This window comes from Megalobrama amblycephala, linkage group LG1 (genome assembly GCF_018812025.1).
Source record: "Megalobrama amblycephala isolate DHTTF-2021 linkage group LG1, ASM1881202v1, whole genome shotgun sequence".
NCBI classification, from domain to species: Eukaryota; Metazoa; Chordata; class Actinopteri; order Cypriniformes; family Xenocyprididae; genus Megalobrama; species Megalobrama amblycephala.
In genome coordinates, this window is record NC_063044.1 from 55,993,631 (window position 1) to 56,018,472 (window position 24,842).

A 24,842-nucleotide genomic window follows, 5' to 3' on the forward strand; every position below is an offset into this window, starting at 1 on the left:
TCTGGGTGGTTACGTCACAGCCTCGAGCGTGCCTGATTGACATCTCCCAGGAGTGCCGTTTGTCTGCTGAAGTATAACAAGTGCCAGTTACTCTGTACTGTTTGCTGGCAGCCAATCAAAATGAAATGGGAGCACTTAACACGGGCTGGTTGCGTTCCCCCAGCACCTGCCATGTGACGAAAGATGGAACAGTGTTTTTCCTCATGCTGTTTGGATTTTGTTTTGACGTCGATTAAATATGGCATTTTGTATTTGTATTTGTATTTTATTTATATAACACCAATTTAATACAACGTTAGTTGTCCAAAGTGCTTCACAGTGCCAAGAAAGAACAAAAGCAGGCATCTACTTTGGTGGTTTTAAAAAGTTAGATGGTGACGTTTGCAGCTGAAGTTTCTCCGTAGTGCAGATGGACACAGCACAAACCACAGGGCAGTACATCCATCCGTTTCCAACACTCGGGCCCTGCCCAGAGCCGCTGTATACATAATCTGATTTAGTCTAAATGTGTGCGCGTGTGTGTTCTCTGTCTACTGAATAAATGAATGCAAGCTAAGGAAAAATGACAAAGAAAACTGCATGAGACAATTGATGTAAAGCTGTAATGTTAATTATTTGGCTTCTTTTGGAAGTGATTAAATGCCAATCCCATAATGCAGTGCTACACTCTCACTCTCTATTTCTCTCTCTCTCTCTCTCTCTCTCTCTCTCTCTCTCTCTCACTCTCGGCTCTCTTTCCAAACCTTTGCTTAAAGGGATAGTTAATCGAAAAATAAAAATTCTGTCATCATCTGTGTAACCCTCATTTCGTTACAAACTTATAAGATTTTCTGTCTTTTGTGGAACACAAAAAGAGATGTTATGAAGAATGTCCACACTGCTCTCTTTCATACAGTGGATAGGCTCCAAAAAGGACAAAAAAGCACCAGTAAAGTGTAATAAAAGTAGTCAATATGACTCAATATAAGTCTTTCAAAGCCATATAATAGCTTTGTCAATCACAAACCGAACGTAAATCATAAACTGAGGCTCTCTGACTCTTCTATTCAGATGGGGTATCCCGAACTTAGTCATTTTATTATCTTATTTCCATATATATATATATATATATATATATATATATATATATATATATATATATATATATAAAGCTTTATTTACTTGCTTACTTGTAACTTTAACTAATTCTAAAACTATTAATAGGCATTTTCATTAATTGAAATGAAGCTGAAATAAAATAAAATAAAATAAAATAAAATATTAGATGGAAAACTAAAATGGAAATTAGAAATGTTGCCTTGGCAACTAGCTAAAATAAAATAAGTTTAAATACTAAAATTACTAAAATAAATATGACAAATATACATAACAAAATAACCAAATTCTAAACTAAAAGCTAATTCAAAATATTAATAAATAATATAATAGTATATAAAAAATATATATAAAAAATAAAAATATATACTAAAATAATACTGAAAGTCTAGCACTGACTAAATCTTGCTTTATAGCTTTGGTCACCATTCACTTTCATTGTATAGAAATGAGCAGCTTGGACATTTTGCCTAACATCTCCTTTTATGTTCCACGGACTAAAGAAAGTGGTAGAGGTTTACAAAAACTCGAGGGTGAGTAAATAATGACAGAATTTCATATATATTAGTGCCTCATGTGCTCCTTAAGTGTGACCGAACGCAAATAAAATTATGTAAAGCTTCATAGCATCTGTATGAAAAGCAGAAGGAAATTGTGACGTTGCTGTTCTGCCATATAATGCTTTGTATTGAGTCATCAGGTCATTCCAGAGAAAAAGATGCCTGCTCCTTGTTACATACTCTGTCACATCCGATGATTACCAGCCGTCGTGACACTGACCTCTCTGACCGCCAGTATGATTTGTGGATTATCATCTTCCTGGACGGGCTGCGTCACAGATCATGACATGTAAAGATTGAACAAACAACTTGAATAGAGTGCAAACATGCAGTTCTCCTCAGAATGACAGCACTTGTAATGTGATTAGTAATCTGATGATGTAAACATAAAGGACTCTGAAGGGAATGTCCTCAGGAATTTTCTGACAGGAGTGGGGCAGTGCCCACAGAGAGAGAGAGAGAGAGAGAGAGAGAGTGCTATCTGTGCTCGGAGAAAGTTTATCTGCCTTTGTCAGCTTGCCCCTGTAGGGTTTTGGTGCTTGTTAAAAAGTCCTGACAGAAAAACAGCAGCAGTAACAAAAAGACGGTTGTGAATGCAAGCTCAGTGAGCGTGTAGATGAGCAATATTTTTTTGCAATCTGCTATTTTTAAACTTTATTTCACACCAAAGAGCATCTTTTGCCTCTCGTTGCCTCACGTCGTGAACATATCTGACTCTATAAAGACAGTAGCTGATCATCCATTTGATCTCACCATATGTTTTCTTAATTATCGTAATGTGTCTTTAAAAAAACCCAGCTTAGATGAATTGATTGAGCTTGTGATGTTTAAAGTGCAGGCTCAAACTAAGTCTCAGTGTTATTTTAAAGTGCTTTAGGGGGTTCGATGTAAGAGGAAGCCACTGTGATCATTCATTCATTACTGCCGCTTGTTTGGGGTAAAATATAACCTCTGTTCTCTATTGATCTCCTAACAGTTTCCAGCAAGGATCAGGTCTTATTCTAAAGAGGGCATGGGAAATAATGAAGGAATCTCTCCGAGTGAGCATGGAAGATTCATTATGATGAGTTAAAAATGTAGACGGTGTTCTGCTTTTCTAGTTGGCCTTATCGCTTCTTTACTCCCGGTACCATGGTTCCCATTGGGTCCTATTACCTGTAAGCCAAAGATTTAGGGGGATTTCAAGCTTTTTTGGTGTATATATGAGCAATATCACACGAGTAGGAATGCGATATGGCTCTATATCAGCACGGCTGTGATTAGGTCATAGGCACGAGGCCGTAGACCGAGTGCTGCAGGCAATCGTAGCCATGCTGATATAGAGACATATCGCACTCCTACTCATGAGATATTGCATTTATACAACAGTTTCGACAGCACAAGTGTGTAAATTAATAAGATTGTCTTATACTTTCACCCTCTGAGGAAATCTTTGTCATATCCTTTTAACAGTTAAAGGGATTTCCCATGACAGCGCTAGTCAATGCATTTGTCAGTTGCATCTTAAAAGTTGTTGTTTAAAGTAAAAATAGTCTTTGTTTATAACCTTGGGTGACATTTTTTAATGTTATTTATAGTACATTATGATAAATACTTGTTACATGCAGGTGCAACATTTCAGCCATAAATTGTAAACGTTAGCTAGATTATGTTCAAGAACTGTCTAGAGATGTATGTTTATGCTGAAATATAATTAAAATAATGGTTCGTATTTTAAAAAAAACATATCGCATGTCGTTATGTGCAGTGAGTTGGCTCACGTGACTTATGTTTTGTGCTTTAGAACTTCCGTTAAGGGAACATTGTGAGCATCGATGCTGCCTGGTTTTCACGGTGCATTGTAGGACTTTTTAGGGAGGGAACGTTTCAGTGCCCTGGAAGGATTTTGTGATTGAGATGGCCCTTAAAGGGATAGTTCACTCAAAAATGAAAATTATCCCATGATTTACTCACCCTCAATCCATCCTAGGTGTATATGACTATCTTCTTTCAGACAAACACAATCAGTGATATATTTAAAAATATTCTTAGTCCTCCAAGGTTTATAATAGTTCCATCCATAATCAATCCATAATCCATCCATCCATGATCAAAGTAATCCACACGGCTCCAGAGGGTTAATAAAGGACTTTTGAAGCAACAGGATGCGTTTTTGTAAGAAAAATATCCATATTTAAAACTTTATAAATTCAAATAACTAGCTGCACAGTTATTTACTGAAAAATAATATTCTGAATGAACAATAATAGCCATTATAAAAGTATAGTGCCCCAGTAAAACGCCACTTACTGAAGTGCAATAATAGCCAAGTATAAGAATTATAAGAAGGTTGTCCAATAGAAAATAGAAACACAAGCAATCAGTTAAGTCAAAAGTACAAAAGCAAGCCTCTGGTTATTGTACAGGATTTAAGTTAAATAAAAATATAAATTACAAAACTTAACTTTGCCCTTAGCCAAATCGATTTGCTCTAGAACAAGAAATAAGGCCATTTGATATACCCAAAATGAATTCCTATATCTCATTTTTTAACCACTATCTACATAAGAGCCATCGGCACATTCCCGAAGGACTGGCCAAAGCTTTTCCCGGTGGGTACATGTGCGCTGAACGGCCACTGACGGCCTGGAGCTCGCATCTCCAAAAAAACAATTTTCAAAAAGGCCTTTGTTTATATATAACTTGCATATTTGAGGTCTAAACAACTAAATTTTCACCTAAAAAACTCCTAAAACTACATTCTGTGACACAAATAACAGTATTTGTAAAATTATAGTGGGTTTTCCCTTCCGCCATGGACGCTGTGATCCGGCAGAAACAAGTGGAGTGATGCAAACGGTGAAATAATGGTAGAATATTGCATATATGGGCTATATATACTGTAGCTACCTTATAGTAATGTTGGATGTGCAATCCTGAAGAGAACCAGTCTTTAGAAAGCAGAACAGTAAATTTCTGTCATTTGAAAATATTTTTTGTCCATAGTTACTGTGTTTTGCCTTTGTAGGTCAAACTAGATTACATGACTGGAACACAGAACCATTGACGGTTTGTAAGTCCTTCTTAAACTAGGTTCTCTCATTGGTAGTAATCTGTATTTCACTTGTACTATGAGGTGAACACCTTACTGTCTAAGGCAGTTGTCAGTCACGTCCCCCTAAGGCTATGGTAACGTTCTGCAAAATCTGTTTTTGAGAAACTCATGACAGTTATGTAATGAACACTTCATGAGACATTGGCGTAGTCATTACTCAGAGCGCGGCATCCAGGGGTTTACAGACCCTCTTCATCATACCTCCACCCATCTTCTCTATCTTTTCCCCTTTCTTTTTCACTCAAGCATTGTGGAGGAATTTCATTAAATATTCAAAAGAATCTGTTCCAACCTGATCATAAATAATGCTTCTCTCCCAATTGTGACACGCAAAGTGATGAACCTTTTTATCGCAAGTTTTTCAGACATGATCTTAAAGAGAATAATCACGTCTTTTGTTCACAGGAGAGCTAATTGCACTTTGGTGAGTGGCGTTTCATTGGGGCACTGTTTTTTTTTCTTCCTTTCTCTGTTTCTTTTTCTCCAGCACCCCCCACCTCCCTCCCTCTGTCACCAGCATGTCAGTATAATTGAATTTCTGCACACGTTCCCCTTTTTCATCAATCACACGTGCTGATAAGGTGGGTTTAGGAGGGACACTCAGGCGGAGCCCAGAGAGAGAGAGAGAGGGTACTGAGGAAAAAAAATAGAAACAGACAGAAGGGAGATGAAAGGAGAGAATAAGTAAGGAGAGAAAAGGACATTGAAGGAATGGAAAACAGAGAGAAAGACCGTGGAGTTGTGTAACTAGTAGTGGTGGTGGTGCAGTGCTCTGTATGTTCACCTGAAAGTACCCCACAAAGTGGATTCACAGGGAATTCGACCATCTTTAGTGAGATCAGGGGCGGCCCTAGCATTTTGGGGGCCATAAGCAGATATTCAGGACGGTAGGGTAACCATGGTAACAGCTGTATTTACGCTGTTCCGCAAGTGCCACCTAAGCCGCTTTTCCACTGTCGGGCCGAACGGTACTCATTGCATAACAGTTCCACTCTGTGCCGATCCGGGCCAGCTGGTACGGTTACGGTTTCATTTTCCACTGTGGGGCTGATAACGGCCGATCTTTGGAATGTAATATAAAAGCGTCAGTCATTGCCTTTTTAACACAACGGTTTACTTATGATATGAGATGTAAATAACAACCGCTTTATGAAGGATGATTAGATATTTCTTTTAATTTTATTATTAATTTGTGTTTACGTCGCTCAAATAGAGCGCTTAGCCAGCTACGCCGTACCAGGCTCCAGTGGAAACACAACTGGAACTGTTCATTACCATTCAAAGAACCGTTCGGCCCGATGGTGGAAAACCGGCTCTACTGTCAGAGTGTGACTTTGCATTTTCTTTTATCCCCTTCTGCTGCTTTTGTTCTAATCAATGCAGAAATCAGACCTTTTTTTTGCGCAGCAAATAAACAGCGTTGTAAAATGACTGGTCGATGGAAAAGAAGCTAATGTGCATTCTATAAAACTAAACAATTTGGATACAAAAGGTATCTAGAATTATTCACATATTTTGATGTGCCCATGATAACAGTCATCATGCATGTTCATTACCACAATATGGAGGAGACTGACACTGTTACATTGACAGAGCGCCTTCAAAGTGCTCGCGAAATGCTGAATTAAACAGATAAGACGTGATGCAGCGACCACCATTTCAACAGTATCTTTTCAAAATTAATCTCTTACCCTTATCTTGCACACTATCTTTCATCTTTTTGGACTAGATTGATAGTGCTGCCTCTTCATTTTCAAACATTAACATGGAAACAGGGTAGGGCCGACACTGAGTGAGACTCCACATCATAGGGAGCATAAATGTTCAGTCACTTCACAGGAAGTGGAGAATTAGTAATGATCGTCAGTGTGCAGTGTACTGCTAGTGAAATGTAGTCTCTTTTCATTTAATAAATGTTGATATACACATAATATACCAAGTATGGAGCAGGGCTCAGTGCGAGGTAGAGGAAGTGCGCTCATGATCGCGTTCACACCAGTTGAACTGCATATAGTATACAATGTGTACTGCAATGGTTCTCAGCCAAACATCCAAGGTACTAGAGGTCTGCATGACCCATGGCACGGGATTAAATTTTGAATGACAGGCGGCAGCGGTCGGTAACTCTGGTGTACTTTGGGCAGGAGCGGGCAGTCTGACAATAGCCCGGCCACTCCCGAGATCCTTTAACAACAGCGCATCCGCGCTTGAACTTGAAGTGAACCAAACTTTCTGCAGTGGTGGCGTTCACACAGTTCTCAGTTCCCTGCCCTGAGCAACCTGGCAAGATATGTTCTTTGCATCCCAGCCACGAGTGCATCTTTGGAGAGAACATTCAGCCTTTGTGGTCGATTTTGGAGGAGAGACGTTCGGTAGCCAACTAAAACCGTCGTCAGTCAACGACATTCTGTTCTTGCGTGGATGTTAAAAAACATTTATTCCTTTTTTTGGCTTAGCCTATAGTTTTGAGGGACAGATGCTGTATTTAATTTAGCCCAATTTTCTTTGTGACTTTTTTTTTTCTCTGACATTTTTTACAGTGTTGACAGCATCATAGGACAAATGACAAATAAAAATCTTGTATAGGCTATCCAACATTTTATATTTGTTATCCTCAATCACTCTCTCTTTCTTTAGGGGAAGTCTAAATGTGAGATTCTGGAAACAATCTAAATTTAGTGGGATCTGTCGGGTCGGGAAGAAAATTATTATAAGCAGATAGCGGGTGAACACAGAGTGAATTTTAAGCGGGAGCGGGTGGGTGTGGTAAAAAAACAGTCCCGCGCAGACCTCTACAAGGGACCTCAAGATTTCAAACAGGGCCTAAAATGAACAATCGCCAGGCACCAAATGTGAGTAAAAATTGGTGTTGGTGAGTATATGAATATATCGCCAGTTGGCCGGTAACAATTTTACTGTGTGGGAAGTTTAAACATCTGAAGCGCGTGCCCGGAAAGCCGCGTCTCCAACAGAAGTTGAGCTCTCTTTCATGCCTTCCTGTGCTCGAATGGACCAATTCACTCAAAATTAAAAACACCAGTATCTGTGAGTATCCTAGTAAACATGGTCAGTTATGTCTTAATTAAATGCAAACACAAAACTTAAAGTGACAGCATCCTGATAATCCTGCTACTGTCTATGTTTCAAACATTCCTAATCAAACAACAAAGGACAAAGAAAAAAATCACTGCTCTTGAACTTAAAAAAGGATATGTAGACTATGCAGTGTTATTTATTTGATTAGTTTACTTCTTCAATTTCGGTACCTGAAAGATGCCTATTTTTGTTTCATGGCTGGCAAAAAAAATATTTTTGACCAGTAAATTTTCTTAAGTCACCGGCCATTGGCAGGTGCGACAAAAAGTTAGTTTTAGGCCCTAATTTCAAATATACTGTAACAAAACAAGCTAAAATACAAAATAAGCTAAACTACAAATCAAGATATTTTTTAACCTCCTCAACAACTGTTTTTCATCTTTTAAGACCTGCTGTCTTAAATCAAAACAAAACAAAACAAAAAAACTATGAAGTAGCCTGACATTAGAAGGGTCATAATCAATATAGATTTTCTAGTAATGCAAAGCTCTTTCATTGGGTAGAAATTGTGGAAAAAATCCTTAATCCTTATCCAGTAAATCACAAATATCTTGAAAAGTCAGAGGACCTTTGAGTATTTATATGGACACTTGGGTTGAGAACTTTTTTACTGAAAGTAAATTTGTCTGTTAAAGTCAATTCCTCCATTGAGCTGAATTGAACTCTCTGGCCATTTTTCTTTTTTAGACTTTTGTTCACAAGTACGTATAATTATATAAGTATTTTCATTCCAAAGATTGGCATCTGACAAACACATGCAAATCTGCATGTAAACTGATTTAAAAAAATACTTATTTACATTAGTAATCATAATGAATAACATGGAAAAGTCATAAAATGATAGAAACCATGTACTTTCATATTTGGGATAGAATTTCTTCTGCATAGGTGCAGTAGGACAGATGATGATGTGTAGATGATGATGTTTTGGCTACAGTACTGCTCTGTGTATATCAGCCTTTCTCTTTCTTTCTTTCTTACTTTGGCCCTACTCTTTATTCACTAAGAACTCAAACTCAAAATGAGCTCACAAAGCAGCTCTTGAGACCAAGTCTTTGAAAAACGCTACAAAACACTGGCATTAGCAACAACACCATTATGCTACTTGGTGGCGTACAGTACCACACCATCAAAACAAATTGACAATTTATAGAGTTTTCGAAGTCACAGTTGGGCTGGTTTGGGTTTCTGTGCTGTGTTATTAGACTAACTGTGCTGTGTTTGCTCAACTGCTGGGAATGACATGGCCCTGCGAAGCACTTCAGATTATATCCACACGCTCATTCACATACAGAATGGCATATTTACAGTAGATTATGTACATGCACTCTTGTTGCTTGCTCAGCCGACAACTCCAACCTATATTGGCGTATCATGTCTCCTCGTACTGGAGGTCTAATCAGGCTAACAGGCATGATGGTCCATCAAACAGCGCTTTAGAGCGATTGTGGCCACTTGTTCTTGCCGCTAGATGCTGTGATCTGAATATCTTAGTGATTGTTTCTGAACAGAGAGATCTAAATGCCTCTTATGTGTCTGAGAGCTCACACTGTTGAGATGCCAAAAGAGCACCTCAGAAGCTCTTAGTTGTTATTGATGTGATTCATTGCATTTGATTCCCTCAGAAATAACACATTCAGTTTATCGCCTGCTTTTAGATTTAAAACAGTGCAAGTACACAAGGAAAATTAAGTGTTTTTGATGTGGTGATGTGAAGCATGAGCTCGCAATTAAGATTGTTTTAAATAGTATAAAGCTTTAAGAGATGGAAGATGTGCAGAATGATTGATGTCAAACCCCAATATCACCTACAATAAAAGAGTCATCCGAGAACTTCAGACAGCCTTAAGATCTAAAGCGATGTGTTTTGAGAAATATCTCCACGTCAAATCATGTTTTTTCAGACACGCTTAGAAATATGATACACCACGGTTCCTATTTCTGAGCAAACAATATAGTTTTATTGCCTCTGGCTGGTAATGGCATCCTGTTATATGAAGTAAATGGCACTGAAAAAGCTCAGCAGCAGGCAGGGATGATGCAGACTATCAGGAAAGCGGGTGAGAAATTAGAAACTAGTATTGCTACACTTCAGATATACACACAAATCTTCTTTCACACCTCTGAAGCTGATTACACATGCCTTTCATGTCACACTCGGTGCGTCGCTGTAAAATTACATTTAGGCAACAATGCAAAATCTTTATAAATGTACTTTGTGAATCATACTTTTCGTGCTGCAGTTTGTGGCTAAAAATGATATTAAAATATTATACAATTAAATTATTTCTGTCAGGACCACTATTGTCAAATATGATAGATAATGCATAGAGTTTGTATTGGCGGTATGGTTCTGTTCTGGGCAAGAACTCCCTGCGCATCCATGCAGCCTAGCATGGATAAGAGCAGGGAGAGCAGCAATAACCCCCCTAGGGTAAACAGAACAGATATCATTAAATGTCATGATTTAACGTGCACATATTTCGAGAATTAGTCTGATTCAGGGAAAATAATAAGGCCAATCCTGACTGAAGAGAGGAGGAGCTGGGGATGGAGGAGGGTAATTTGCTCCTGAGAAATGCAATAGCTGCTGATAATACTGAGGAGCTTATATATAGATGCCGTAATAGGCGTCGTATTCCTAAAGGTAGACATGAGTCACCTGGGAGTCAGCTGATGCGAGCTTGACTGACGTGACCTGCCAGAACTGACGCTAACGCTAGATATTATGCTATTCCGTATATAATATTGAATTTGAATTGAATTGAATAATATAATATAATATGTATTTTTTCACATCACACATTAGAATATATTTGTATACATCAAACTGTGCTGATGAATAAAATATCTTACTTTTGTTCATCAGACTCTTTTGTTTCTTTTCATGGTCTCACTCTGTAATTATTGGTTTCATTCTTGATGCAGAAAGAGAACACATTGTTTTTAACATGGCACAAATACCCTCTCCCTCTCTTTCTATTATCTCTTGAGTTCATCCGCAGAATGATGTCAACGAGGGCACACCCCGCACAATCTACATGTTCACCCCCACACACAGCATCCACTAGACCCGATGATTATGAGGGTCACATTTGGTTAACCCTGCACTTCAAGAGTTGATGGACAACTGTGGGGAGCGGGCAGCTTGAGCTGATTAATCTTTATGCCATTATTCCATACATGTAATATAATCTGCTCTGTTTGCGTTGACATCTCCAGATCTCATTTTAAAGAAATTGCCACTCAAAACTGTGGCACTTCAAGATAACATCATGATAACCTCTGAGTAATAATTAAAATCTCTCCAAGGTGAGACAGCGAAAATAAATTAGGACTGTCTTGTAGTCCATCCATCATTTAAGTAAATGTGTCTAGTCTAGGGGTGGGAATCGGAGGGTACCTCACGATACGATACGATCACGATAAATGGCTCACGATAACGATAATATCGCGAGTCAGCGATTCTGCGATAATCGATATATCGCTAGACAATCCTATAATGATACATCGCGATATTGGTCTTAATATGAAAACAAAATGCACGTGAAAAGGTTAAGTGCAGGTTAACGGATAAATCCGATCTTATATGTACATTTATGCGTCTGCGACTTACTTTCACTTTCATATGCGGCAGTTTGCGCGTCAGCTTGCTGAAGAGATCTGCGGCGATGTGTGATGCAGTAGCGTTGTCATATCTGACTCTCACATGTTTCAGTTTTAGTATTTTTGGGAGAAGTAAAATTTACATATGTAGTTTCAACAACCAGATGCATTTAGACTGAGCATAGACAGTTTTGACTGGAATGCGTCCCAGACCATCTCCTGAAGTGGTTTGAGCGATCGGATTTAAATCCGTCTCAAATGCGTTTTTAGGCATTTAGGCATTTAGACCTGGTCTTTTCACGATCGGATAGCTATCCGATCAGAGAAAATGCATGAAGTCACCAGGTGCAAACAGACCCTTTGACGCTCTTCAAGCGCTTAGATATACACGGGAGCGTTCGAAAGCAGGCGTCTATCAGAGGATCCCTAATATATGCTTTCAAATGCTCCCGTGTATATCTAAGCGCTCGGTGAAGAACGTCAAAGATATCTACGACTGTCATCAATGGTATAAAAGTGCGTCAAGACTTTGAACTTAAACGTGGCTGGGGCATCTATTTTACTCACACTGCTGTCCGCCATCCTGTTAATAACCTCTTTTTCTTAGGCTAGTTAACTTAAGTTCACGTTTCCCTCATTCATGTGTTGAGCGCCGCCTTGAAGTAGGACGCTTTGAGCAAAGAAATCTATATATAGCGCTTTATTTTTTTAAATTAAAATATCGTTATTTGGCGCAGCGATACGATTCTCGTATCGCACAGAGAAGGATGACGATATATCGCCATATCGATATTTTGTCCAACCCCTAGTCTAGTCTAGGGGCCAGTTCACATAACGGTGGCACTGTTGCACACAATATTTCAATGCAAAAAACAGTGTTTTATCGACTTTAACTAGATGCTAGATTCAAAAAAACATTGTAATATATTTTAATTTACCCTAGAATGCATAATGGGACTTGAATTGACCCAAAAAGTGTGTGATTCATAAATCTTGTATGTGAGTCTCAGCAATATAATTTAAATATTTCTTTTAAATGAATGACCTTTTATACATTCTATGCATATGCATTTTCTTTGAAATTTTGACTCGCTAGGAATTTTTTATTTAGCATTTTTTTGTATTTTTTGTTCAGTCAATAATATATTATAACGTCTCTTTGACAGTCTATGGATTACTCAGAAATTTGGTCTGTGGCTATAAAAATAGATCCATTTGTGTAAAAGGATCCATTTACTATAAGAGTTGAACAAACATTAATGGTTGTTCTTATAATGATTAATATAATAATGATTAATTGTTACATATAATAATAAAACAATAAACAAATTTTATTTTATTATTATTTTAAAAAAAAAATCATAATTTGATTGTTTTTAAATAATAATTATATTTACTGTATAGTTCAGTTTATAGTACCAGTCAAAAGTTTGGACACCAAAATGAATGAAACTTTCTCATGATCCAAAACACTACAATATTCTCCCACCCAAAGAATTTGACATTTTATTAAATCTTGCAGGAAACAAAGACACAGGTGCAGAAAAATCTCTCATTATCAGTCCACCGACTGGCTAATAAACATGTATTGCAAAGACCACTCAATCAAGCCTCTCCAGCATCGACCCCATGTTTAATTAACTTTTCGTCACCAAAAAACAGAAGATAATCACTCCGGCTATCAGAAGCAGCTTTTAATGAATGTGTTATATTGAGCTGGCATCAAATGAGTAGATCGACAAAGACTGGAAGAAGATCGGATATGGTGTTTGAAGATATTGATGTGGCAGAGTGTTGTCTGGGGGGCCAGATGGTTGGTCATGGAAAAGTAGCATGACGGTTTTGGTCAAAGCAGATTTGTGTTCAATTGGGCCATGGTTGTGTTTGTGTGAGGTGTTATCCTCAGTTAGCTTGTGTTTACTTTGCAGCGTCAGTGTCTATTTAGTTTCCCCGGTATGTGAAATTGGCATTGTCAAGCCAAGCTTCCCAAAAATAGCAAAACAACTAAGTGAAACGTTTCTCCTCCCAACATATGCAGACTCACAACATGTTGCTTCTTACAGTCATATTTCACACATGCACATATTCACAAACACAGATGCCTCATCTTACAACTGTATTCATTCATGGGCAGTGTTGGGGAAAGTTACTTTTAAAAGTAATGCATTGCAATATTGCGTTACTCCCTAAAAAAGTAACTAACTGCGTCACTTAGTTACTTTTTATAAAAAGTAATGCGTTACATTGTTTTTTTAATGTGTTTGTTTTTTAATAACAACAAAAAAGTTATATTTTTTAGCAATATTAAGGCCCTTTTCATGCCAAAAGTGAAATGAATAAACTTAAAGGTGCCCTAGATTCAAAAATTGAATTTACCTCGGCACAAGAGTTCAGTACATGGAAATCACATACAGTGATTCTCAAACTCCATTGTTTCCTCCTTCTTATATAAATCTCATTTGTTTAAAAGACCTCTGAAGAACAGGCGAATCTCAACTGTTACGTAACAGTCGGGATCATTAATATGTACGCCCCCAATATTTGCATATGCCAGCTCATGTTCAAGGGATTACACAAGGGCAGAACGTCTGGATGTGCACAGCTGAATCATCAGACTAGGTAAGCAAGCAAGGAAAACAGTGAAAAATGGCAGATGGAGCAATAATAACTGACATGATCCATGATAACATGATATTTTTAGTGATATTTGTAAATTGTCTATCTAAATGTTTCATTAGCATGTTGCTAATGTACTGTTAAATGAGGTTAAAGTTACCATCGTTTCTTACTGTATTCACGGAGACAAGACTGTCGTTATTTTAATTTTTTAAACACTTGCAGTCTGTATAATTCATAAACACAACTTCATTCTTTATAAATCTCTCCAACAGTGTAGCATTAGCCGTTAGCCATGGAGCACAGCCTCAAACTCATTCAGAATCAATGTAAACTCAAAATAAACACTGTACTTACGCGATTAGACATGCTGCATGACGAACACTTTGTAAAGATTCATTTTGAGGGTTATATTAGCTGTTTGAACTTTTTTTGGCAAGCGCGAGCTCTTGGGGCATGGAGCACGAGAATTAATCGGCTCATTTCTAATTATGCCCCAAAATAGGCAGTTAAAAAAATGAATTAAAAAAATCTATGGGGTATTTTGAGCTGAAACTTCACAGACACATTGAGGGACACCTTAGACTTATATTACATCTTTTAAAAAAAAGTTCTAGGGCACCTTTAAAGCAGAAGGAAATGCATATTTACGCCTGTACAGTAGAGGGCGCAGCTCAAACAAACCTTTCAGCTGAGCTGCCATTCTGGATTAAAGAAGAATAGGATACAGGAGAAAGAAGTTCAACACTCTTATTTCTAAATCAAATCTAAGGTAATTTCTGCTTATTAGTATGGTGGAATTAGATCATTGAAAGTCAGCAGCAAAACATTGGTTAATAAAGTGAGATTAAATACATAAAGTATGTATAGTATATATAAAATTGCATTTCACTGTTTTTATGTATTTTGAGGAATACTGAATGTTTCCGTGCAAGTGAGATGAAAAAATGCATGTTCACGTTTAGTCTAGAACTACAATAACCATCATGTTCACACCTCTGACAGCTGTCCTGTTCCCATGCTGAGAGAAATAAAGTGCAGTCAATAAATGTGAAAATATAAAGTATCTTGCATTACTTTTTTGAAAAAGTAATTATTAATTGAAAAAGTAATGCATTACTTTACTAGTTACTTGAAAATATAATCTGATTACGTAACACAAGTTACATGTAATGCGTTACCCCCAACACTGTTCATGGGCTACCATTCATTTCGCATTTATGAGGCCGCAGTGATTGGTTTGACATTGAAATGTTGAATGGGAAAACTAGTAGCACCGTTATTGTGAAGGTTAATTAAAGCATGTTGCGTTCCTTATACAAGCCTCCGCTCCTCTCATTCATAAAATGACTGAAAAGTTTGAACTCAGAATATGAATCCTTAAACGATTGTGTCCTTTGTTCCTCAGAGGGCCTGTTAAAGCTGTGGAACTGTGGGATGTTGGAGGGAATAGTTCTAAAGGCACATGGGGATTGAATCTGCTCAGCCAGAAAGAACTGGCTTGGTGCATCATTATGATTAGACAATGAGTTCATCAAGGCCAGAGCTGCACATATCAGACAGATCTCAAAGGAGTTAAAGACCCAGAATAGCTCTTCTCTTTCCTTTTTGTCTCGTTACATTTTAATAAAGAACCTTATTAACTTTTGTTAACTTTGTCAGTCTGTAATACTGAGTTCAGAGCTCTCAAATTATTTAAATAATTTCTGGCTGTTCTACAATATTTTTTGGGGGGAATTATAACTGATTTTTATTTCATACAATAAGTTATAAATTATTTTGATGCCCAATAACCAAAACAATACAATTCTGCACTATATTGTCTAAAAAAACAAAACATAACAAAAACAAACAAAAAAACAACTAAAACTAAAATAACTTGTTTTAAATGGTAAGGCATATATGGTGAATTTAGGCATCACAAAAGTATATTGTTCAGTATGAAAAAAAAATGGATATTCATTTTGAGATTAAATTAAAATAACGATGACACACATAATTATCATATACGTAAATTGTAAGAATATGACTGATACTGATGAATAAATGCTATTAAATAGCAGTCCCAAACTAGTTTTTGTCAATACAATAAAGTTAGTGTGTTGGTATGAGCCACAACTGCCTTTTAAAAATATACAAAATAACACAAAGTGAAAATTAAGTGATATTATGGGGTTATGGACCAAGTTACTAAGGTAAATCCACAATACACAAATGGTTAATGAAACACATGGAAACTACTCCTGAAGAACAGAATGAACATCATACCTGCATGTGAATCCTTCCCAGCTAACACACAACATACCAGTTATGTAATTTATTGGTACTTTTTGCTAATTTTTTGACTTAGTAATTGACAACATAACTACGACATTGCATGCTCGTAATTTCTTTTGCGCTTTCTTTTATAATTAAGTGATATACAGTGTGTGCAGTATTTGCGCGTGCAATTGAAGAGTGCACGCTAACATCTGACGGGACAGGAAAGTGGTTAGAGACTTTTTATTTTGTAAAAAGTTACGAAAATGACCTCAGATACTGAATCAGGACAACGTTTTTTTTAGGGACTCTTTACTTAAACTGCGTCTGACAGAAGAGTCAACAGCGTTCACGCACGTCTTTCAAAATAAAAGTCTTGCATCATAACAACACAGAATTACGTGTGTTACTGTTTCTTTGACTGCACACGACCCACTCAAAACAGTCTTGCGACCCACTTTTGGGTCGTGACCCACCAGTTGAGAAACACTGGTTTAAAGACTATATTTATCATGTTTTTTTTTATCTTTGTTTGCTCAACAGGATGTGAAATCAACATTCTTCCAGTTCGGGGCCTCTATCCAGCAGGAGGCACTGCTCATGCTTAACATCATGGAAGAGTATGACTGGCACGTCTTCTCCATAGTGACCAGCAAGTTCCCAGGCTACCAGGATTTCATCACCATCCTTAAGACAACGGTTGACAACAGCTTTGTTGGTTGGGACCTCCAGCACACCATCACTCTGGATGCCGTGGACGGGGACTCCAGGACCCAGATCCAGTTGAAGAAGGTGCAGTCTCCAGTCATCCTCTTGTACTGCTCCAAGGACGAAGCAGCTTACATCCTGGAAGAGGCCCGTTCGCTGGGCTTGACCGGGTTTGGGTACATCTGGATTGTGCCCAGCTTGACCACAGGCAACCCAGACATCACTCCAGATACGTTCCCCTCTGGAATGATCTCTGTATCCTATGATGACTGGGACTATCCTCTTGAGGCACGGGTTCGAGATGGGCTTGGGATTATAACCACAGCAGCTGCAGCCATGTTGGAAGAGTTTGGGGACATCCCTGAGGCCAAAACCAGCTGCTATGGCCAAATGGAGAAAACCAAGTTGCCGCCCAGCGCCTTACACAAGTGAGTGAAGGACGAGAACTGGCTTATTATATGTATGTCTATAGTGTTTTGTGTCAACAGCCTGTCCATCTACTTCCTGCACTTAAAAAAGGGGAAACAAGAGGGCCATTTATGTGAGAAAAAGCATAAACAGTTTTTGACCAGTCAAGTGGAAAAAGGAAAAGGTGGAAAAAACAACTCAAGAGGTCTGTGTTAGAGATGTAGGGCATTTCAGGCAATGCAAAGTAAAGTCTCAGCTTTCTAATGATAGACCTACTATGTTTCTGGGTGGCAATCATTAAAACTTAATTTTGGGAAGGGGGCCTCTAAAGATTCCAAAAATGTTTTATTGAATGCTTTTTTAACTAAGACGTCAATATCAGGTTAATTAAAAATATAATGCATATATCATGTAGTGCCAAATGTAACAAAATGTAAGTTTGGGGTCAGTATAATTTTATTTAAATGTGTTTAAAAAGAAGTCTCTTATGCTCACCGGGGCTCCATTTATTTCTCCAAAAGTCTTATATAAATATTTTCTACATATTTTAAAATGTAATTTATTTCTCTGTTGGCAAAGCTGAATTTTTAGCATCATTACTCCAGTCTTTAGTGTCACATGATCCTTTAGAAATCACTTTAATATGTTGATTTGCTGCTCAAGAAACATTTCATTAAAGATAACTTTAAAGAACATCAAATCAACATTAATTGTTTGAATGTCCCGATAAAATAGTCATAATTTCAAAGCTGAGACTTGGTTTTATCAAAAGTGAGTGAGTGACCAGGACTAGCTTATTATGTGTGTTTTCTGTCCATCTTGTTCCTGCACTTAAAAGGTGGTAACAAGAGGGCTATTTATGTGCGAAAACAGTGTTTGGTCAGTCAAGGGGAATAAGGAAAATAGGGGGTGGAAAAAAGCAACCCAAGAGATCTGTAAGAGAGAGGCATGGGTCGGATGTATGCAAAATTCATTTTGTGTTAGCTGCGTTCTTGAGTAAGCTAATGGTCGAATACAGTGAGGGGGCAGGCGGGAGATGCTTAGGGAGGTTTTTAGGGAGTTTCAGAGCGCTGCTCAGACACCCAGAGGTGGGTACTGCTGCACTTTTGAAACTCTCTTGGGACGGTGCAGCGCTCCTGTGCTTTTAATGAATAATGTTTTACACAGCGTCCAAAGAGAGCCAGTGCTGGGCAGAACAACATGGACTTTGCTAATGCACTTGGAGAGCTCTCCAAATATAAAGTGCTCTTGATGAGCCTGGGTGCATTTGTTCCTTTTGCTCCTGTGTTGGTGCCGGCCGAAGCACCCCGCTTACATGCTGCCAGTCCTTAGTCTGTCTCACCCATATGCCTCTGTACCTGCCAGTGCTGAGCAGACACGCTGAATTGCCCCATTTGCAGTGGAGCGGTGTTGCCTGAGATGCACGTTCAGCCTGGTGTCTAGGGTACATTAATCCTGATAGTCTCAGCACAGATGGTCAAAGGCTTGGCCAGAGATCGGCTCTACTAGAACCAGCAGAGATGAGGACTCGTGCCCTGAATGCATGGGGGGGGGGGGGGGTCTCTTTTGTATTCTAGACTTTTTAGGCATGTAGATCATCAGAGGGAAGGTTTTGTATTCTTTAAAATTACAACCTTGTTCTTGGACTGAATGATTCCTGTACAAATGTCAACATGTTCCTGTAAATCTTAGATTTTTATGGTGTCAGATTTACACTAAATGTGATGTGCTCATTTTAAGTCACTTCGACCCAGAAACACATTTGGAGTTTTATGCACTGGCAGAAAAAAGTTTCAACTTTCTAATCATTAACTACTATTATCTTTAATGTTCTAATGGTCGAATTATGATACAATTGTCAAATATAGAATTTCTATTGATATAATTATATTTCAATCATGACAACTCTCTGAAGATTTTTAGCATGGTAATGGATATGACAATGTTAATGTATTTGGTCTGCTGCTGAATTGCTGCTGCTGTAGATTATTGCTGTTGTTGTAGAGCAAGAACAGGAACTTGCTACTGCCAATACATACGCCGATATGCTGCTGCGAGTAAGACATCCCATACGGAAATGCAATATATGTGCATATATGGAATATCAATATATGTAATATATGCTCATATAAAGTAAAAACGTATATGAAACCTATTAGAAATTGGAACAATTCCATATATTGACATATACATTTATCCATATATTATATATGTTTATGTATGTGTAATACATATTTTAACATATATGTCTCATATATGAAATGTCGTTGTTTAAATATACTTGCATATATAATTTAGACATATATTGTTCACATATATGGTCTTAACATACAGTACCATATTAAAAGCCATCATATAAATAATTTTAATATATGTATATATAATAATTCTAATATGGTTATTTCATACATGGTATAAAATTATATAAATCCTATATAAGCATACCGAATATTTGCATACATGTTGAATAAATATACATGCATATATAATTTAGACATATTGTTCACATATATGGTCCTAACATAACAGTACCATATAAAAAGCCATCATATAAATAATTTTAATATATGTATATATAATAATTCTTATATGGGCATTTCATACATGGTATATACCTATATCTTCATATATCATGAGAATGTATATATGTGCTAATAATATATTGCCTTATATGAAACCTATATGACATCACTACTCGGATATAGGGACATATATGTACATATATTACATTTCTGTATGGAATAGTGCAGCTGCACAAATAGCATATATCAATAACCCATAGCAGATCTATACAGGTGGAGCTGGGGAAGGTGGAGGGTTTTAGAGGAACTCTGAAGCGCGCTGCAAACTGCTATAGTGAACGTAACCAGCCATTTAAATGTGTGAGCAACAAGCTCATTGGCTGCAGAAGTGACATGGACCAATCAGCTTGTGCCAAGTAGTTAATGCTGTAATTATCATCAGCTTGTGTTAAGGACACATCAGCCTGCGCCATCAGAGTTTCATGACTGAACTATGTATTATTAAATTAATTATTAAACAGGGCTGTCATAAAGCCTCTAAAGTTGGACTCCTAAACAGACATTTTTTTTCTCCTAAACAGACACTTTCAGAAATTATTGAAAATATTCTGTGTTTAAGTTGTGAATGTAATATAGGGAATATATCTGGCACAGCAGTTTTCTTCTTTGGTGTGACAAAAAAAAAAAAAAGGCAAGTGAACCTTTCTCTGCATTTCATGTTCTTGTTAAAATTGAGTGTCAGAAGCCTGGGTGAAATATGCAGTCCCCAAGCAAAATGTTCCTTTATGACAGATTTAAGACTGTCATCTGAAGTGCTGTGAAAAGCGGACCTTAGCAAAATTTTAGCCTTCATATATCAGTGACGAATACTGAAATTACCTGTCAACAGGGGAGAGGCATGGTGAGTCCACTGTGCCTCCTCCCACATGTTGGGGACCAAGGGTAGCTGTCAGCTGTGCTCTATGGAACCATACATTTTTTAAATAAAGGGCACTTTAAACACTCCCACTGAGACGAGAGCCAATCTGACCACCCCCAGCAAAACACATTTCACAGAGGGCAATGCCACAGGAGTCACCGCTATCACTTTGAACTTTCATAGGCAAAATTTAATATGACTTATGGCAGTTATAATGCTGGAATATGAGTGGGTTAAACATTTCCAGGCAGTGGTAACAGGTCGTTCTGTTGTGGGGAGGGTTAGCAGTGATGTCATTGCGCCTTGGCTTTAAAGGGCCTGAGTCGTACCCTCGCCTCAAAGCCTTTGTGGGCTGGAGTGAAGGGAAATATGAGCTCCTGTAGAAATAATACTTTTATATGGCCATCACAGCGCATTAAAGAGAGTTAAGTTGGCAGGCAGCAGCACAATGGGAAGCATTATAAAGAGCTGGGTTAAAATAACTGTCTTGAGCCTCAACTGTCCTCCCTATGGGGAATTTTTAAAGTGTCAAGAAGTGGCAGAGACTTTTTTAGCCAATCAGAAACACTCTCTGGTCTATCTCTCTATCTCTCTATCTCTTTATCTATCTATCTCTTTATCTATCTATCTATCTATCTATCTATCTATCTATCTATCTATCTATCTAGTTTGTAATTTAGTTAGAATTCAATTCAAATGTTTGTATTTTATAATAAATATTGTTTATATATTTTATTAAAACGGCAATAGTAAAGCAGAGACACTATATGGTGGAATGATCTGGTCAAGGTATGTAGAAAGAAACGACAATAGGCCTGAAGATGGTTTTTAAATTTGTATTTCAATATCCATAAGGTCTAGAATCCATTATTTACACAAGCCTGGTAAAAGGTAGCACATTCGAGTGATGTTTTTATTTTGAAGACTTTGGCTGTAAGAACTTTAATTGCCCTGAATGTGCCCACAGGGGAGAGGAGAGAGAGAGCAAACACACAGACACACCAGTCACTTTCTTCTCCTCACATGTGCTGTCAGGACCATATTTGCTCTTTTATGGCTCGCCGTGCCCCACTTCGTATCTGATGCTCTTAGAACCACAGGTTTACGCATGCACTCATTCTGCCATTCTCTGGGTCTTTGTAACGTCTGCCTGAGCCCCAGGTGAAAAGACCTCCATACAGTCCCAGCTGTCCTGGTAATGTCGCACAGATGCGATGCTCTTTTATGACACTGATTGAGCATTGCGCAGATACCTGTGTCAGAAAAATGATCGGATTTGCTTGTGTATCATGTCTGGAGTTACTACTCAAGGGAGAATTGATTTCATTTACACTTTCCGTCATGCCAGCGGATTCAGCTCGAGATGTGCAGACTCACCGCAAATTAACTAACTTCATGTAGGAACATTTTTTTGCTTCTCTAATGACTGAAAAATTCTATATGTCGCATAGGGAACATCTTGCCTGCCCTCATTAGTGTCAACCCCGTTGCTATAAATGCCTAACGAGAAACTGTTATATTCAGCTGTACTCGACCAGTTGGAATGCAGCTGCCTACTCCAGTTTGACCACATATGAAGTACTGTGAACATTTTCAGGCCAGTTGTACCACCCACTTATTTTAATCTGGTTGATTCCAGAGCAGCTGTGCAGCCCTTTCGGGCACACCTGCTGTAATGAGGACTCTGATGAAGGGTTCATAATGAGCAAGTGTGGGTCAGGGGTGGTTATGTGTTTAGTTAGGGAGAAGTGAGCTGTGCTCAGGTTGGGTTCTTCTTATCCTTGGTGCACTAGGTTGCTGTGACATTGTGGAAAGCGGGGTGGTCTGGAGCATTGTGCATTTTTTTATTTATTTTTTATCGGTCCTTATTGTTACCCTAGGCAAAAATGCTATGATAGATTACAATCAGTGCAAAATGCTGCCACAAGGCTTTTAAACATGGTAAAGTAACAAATCCATTACTCCAGTATTAGCCTCTCTACACTGGCTCCCTGTCCATTTTAGAATTAAATTTAAAACTTTAATGTTTGTGTATAAATCTCTAAATAACCAAGCTCCCCTGTATCTTGCCCCTCCAGAACATTGCTTTCAGAAAATCAAAAACTCCTCGTAGTGCCCAGGACAAATCGTCTACACAAAGGTGATTGAGGCTTTGCAGGGCCAAAACTGTGGAATGAGCTGCCTTTGTCCATTAGGTCTGCCAAATCTTTACCAGTGTTGCTGAAAGAACTAGGCTGCCCTCGACTAAAGATTTTTCGAGTCGACTAATAGTCGTTCATTTAAGTGATTAGTCGATTACACTAATTGCACATGTATATTAGTAAGCCATATAAATCATAATAATGAGCCTTTAATTGCCTATATATAAAATGGATAAAGGTTGCCACAGTGCAACAGCAAAAGTAATGAATTATGAATGTGTCGTGAAAAAACAGCAACGAGACTTTCTAAACATTTTAATAATTTATTGATAATGTTTTGTGTGTTTTTGGCTTTAAGTCGACAATGCTGAATCGCCATCTCCGCAGTAGTGGACTCGCCTATATGTGACCCTGGACCACAAATCCAGTCATAAGTCGCACGGGTATATTTGTAGCAATAGCCAACAATACATTGTATGGATCAAAATTATCTATTTTTCTTTTATGCCAAAATCATTAGAATATTAAGTAAAGATCATGTTCCATAAAGATATTTTATAAATTTCTTACCATAAATATATAAAAAAAATGTATTTTTGTGAGTGGATATGCATTGCTAAGGACTTCATTTGGACAACTTTAAAGGTGATTTTCTCAATATTTTGATTTTTGGCACCCTCAGATTCCAGATTTTCAAATAGTTGTATCTCGGCCAAATATTGTCCTATCCTAACAAACCATACATCAATGGAAAGCTTTATTCAGCTTTCAGATGATGTATAAATCTCAATTTAAAAAAAAAATACCCTTACGACTGGTGTTTTCCACTTGAATTGGCTTGACATTTCAAGCTTTCTATAGATATATTTCTGTTTGGTTTAATTTTTTTTTTTTTTTTTAACACGCTCAGATACTGAGACAGCAGAAAGTGCATCCTGTCAACCATTACAACAGTAAGTAAAAATCAAAATAACAGTGAATAAATATAAAATAAAAATAAATAAATGAATAAATATAATAAATAAAATACATATAAAAATTATAATAAAATAATTCAAATAATTCAAATCAGTAGACCTTTGAGTTTCTCCAAAGTTTGGACCCAGAGTCTAATGGTGTACTCTCTTGCACCGTAAATGCGTGCACTGGACAATTCAAGATATACCACATCTATAAATGTGAGAACCCAATATTGCTTATTAAGAGAATGTGGAGGTTTCCATCTCATTGCTACTGATTTCTTGGCAGCTGTCAAGCCAGCTAAAAGCACTCGTTTCTGAATTTTTTAAGTTGAATATCAGAGAGATCATTTAAAATAAAAATAGTTGGAGACAAAGGGACTGAAACATTTAATATAGTGGACAAATTTTCTTTAACCATATTCCAAAGGTTAGGAACCCCAGGGCATTCCCATGTGATAAAAATTACCAATTTGCCCTTTATGGCACAGTGTACAATTAGGATCAGGTTTAAGCTTCATACTACAGAGTTTACGTGGAGTCATGTAAATCCTATGAATAAAATTAAAATGGATTTGTTGATGATCCGGATTCTTAGAAGCATCCATTACCATAACCCAGATACCGTCCCAATCAACTTTGTTCAGTTTATTCTACTGTATATATGTTAGGTATGGACTGCAATGGATTACCTAAATAAAGAAGGACATCGTCTGTATACAGCAAGATATGATGACTGGTTCCACATATTGTGATTGGGATGATACCTTTATCAATGTGTATTGTCTGTGCCAGTGGCTCAAGCGAAAGTGCAAAAAGAAACGGGCTTAGGGGGCATCCCTGTCGAGAACCTCTGGCT

General features: G+C 37.6%; 1 protein-coding gene across 2 annotated transcripts in view; it reads left to right on the forward strand.

Moving 5' to 3' along the window:
- grin2aa (glutamate receptor, ionotropic, N-methyl D-aspartate 2A, a) overlaps positions 1-24,842 on the forward strand; it is a 170,806-nt gene that overhangs the window by 82,653 nt on the left and 63,311 nt on the right. For both annotated transcript variants that reach the window (XM_048202867.1, XM_048202872.1), the window contains exon 3: positions 16,870-17,462. In XM_048202867.1, coding sequence (XP_048058824.1) covers positions 16,870-17,462 — 593 coding nt within the window. The remainder of the gene's footprint in view (positions 1-16,869; positions 17,463-24,842) is intronic.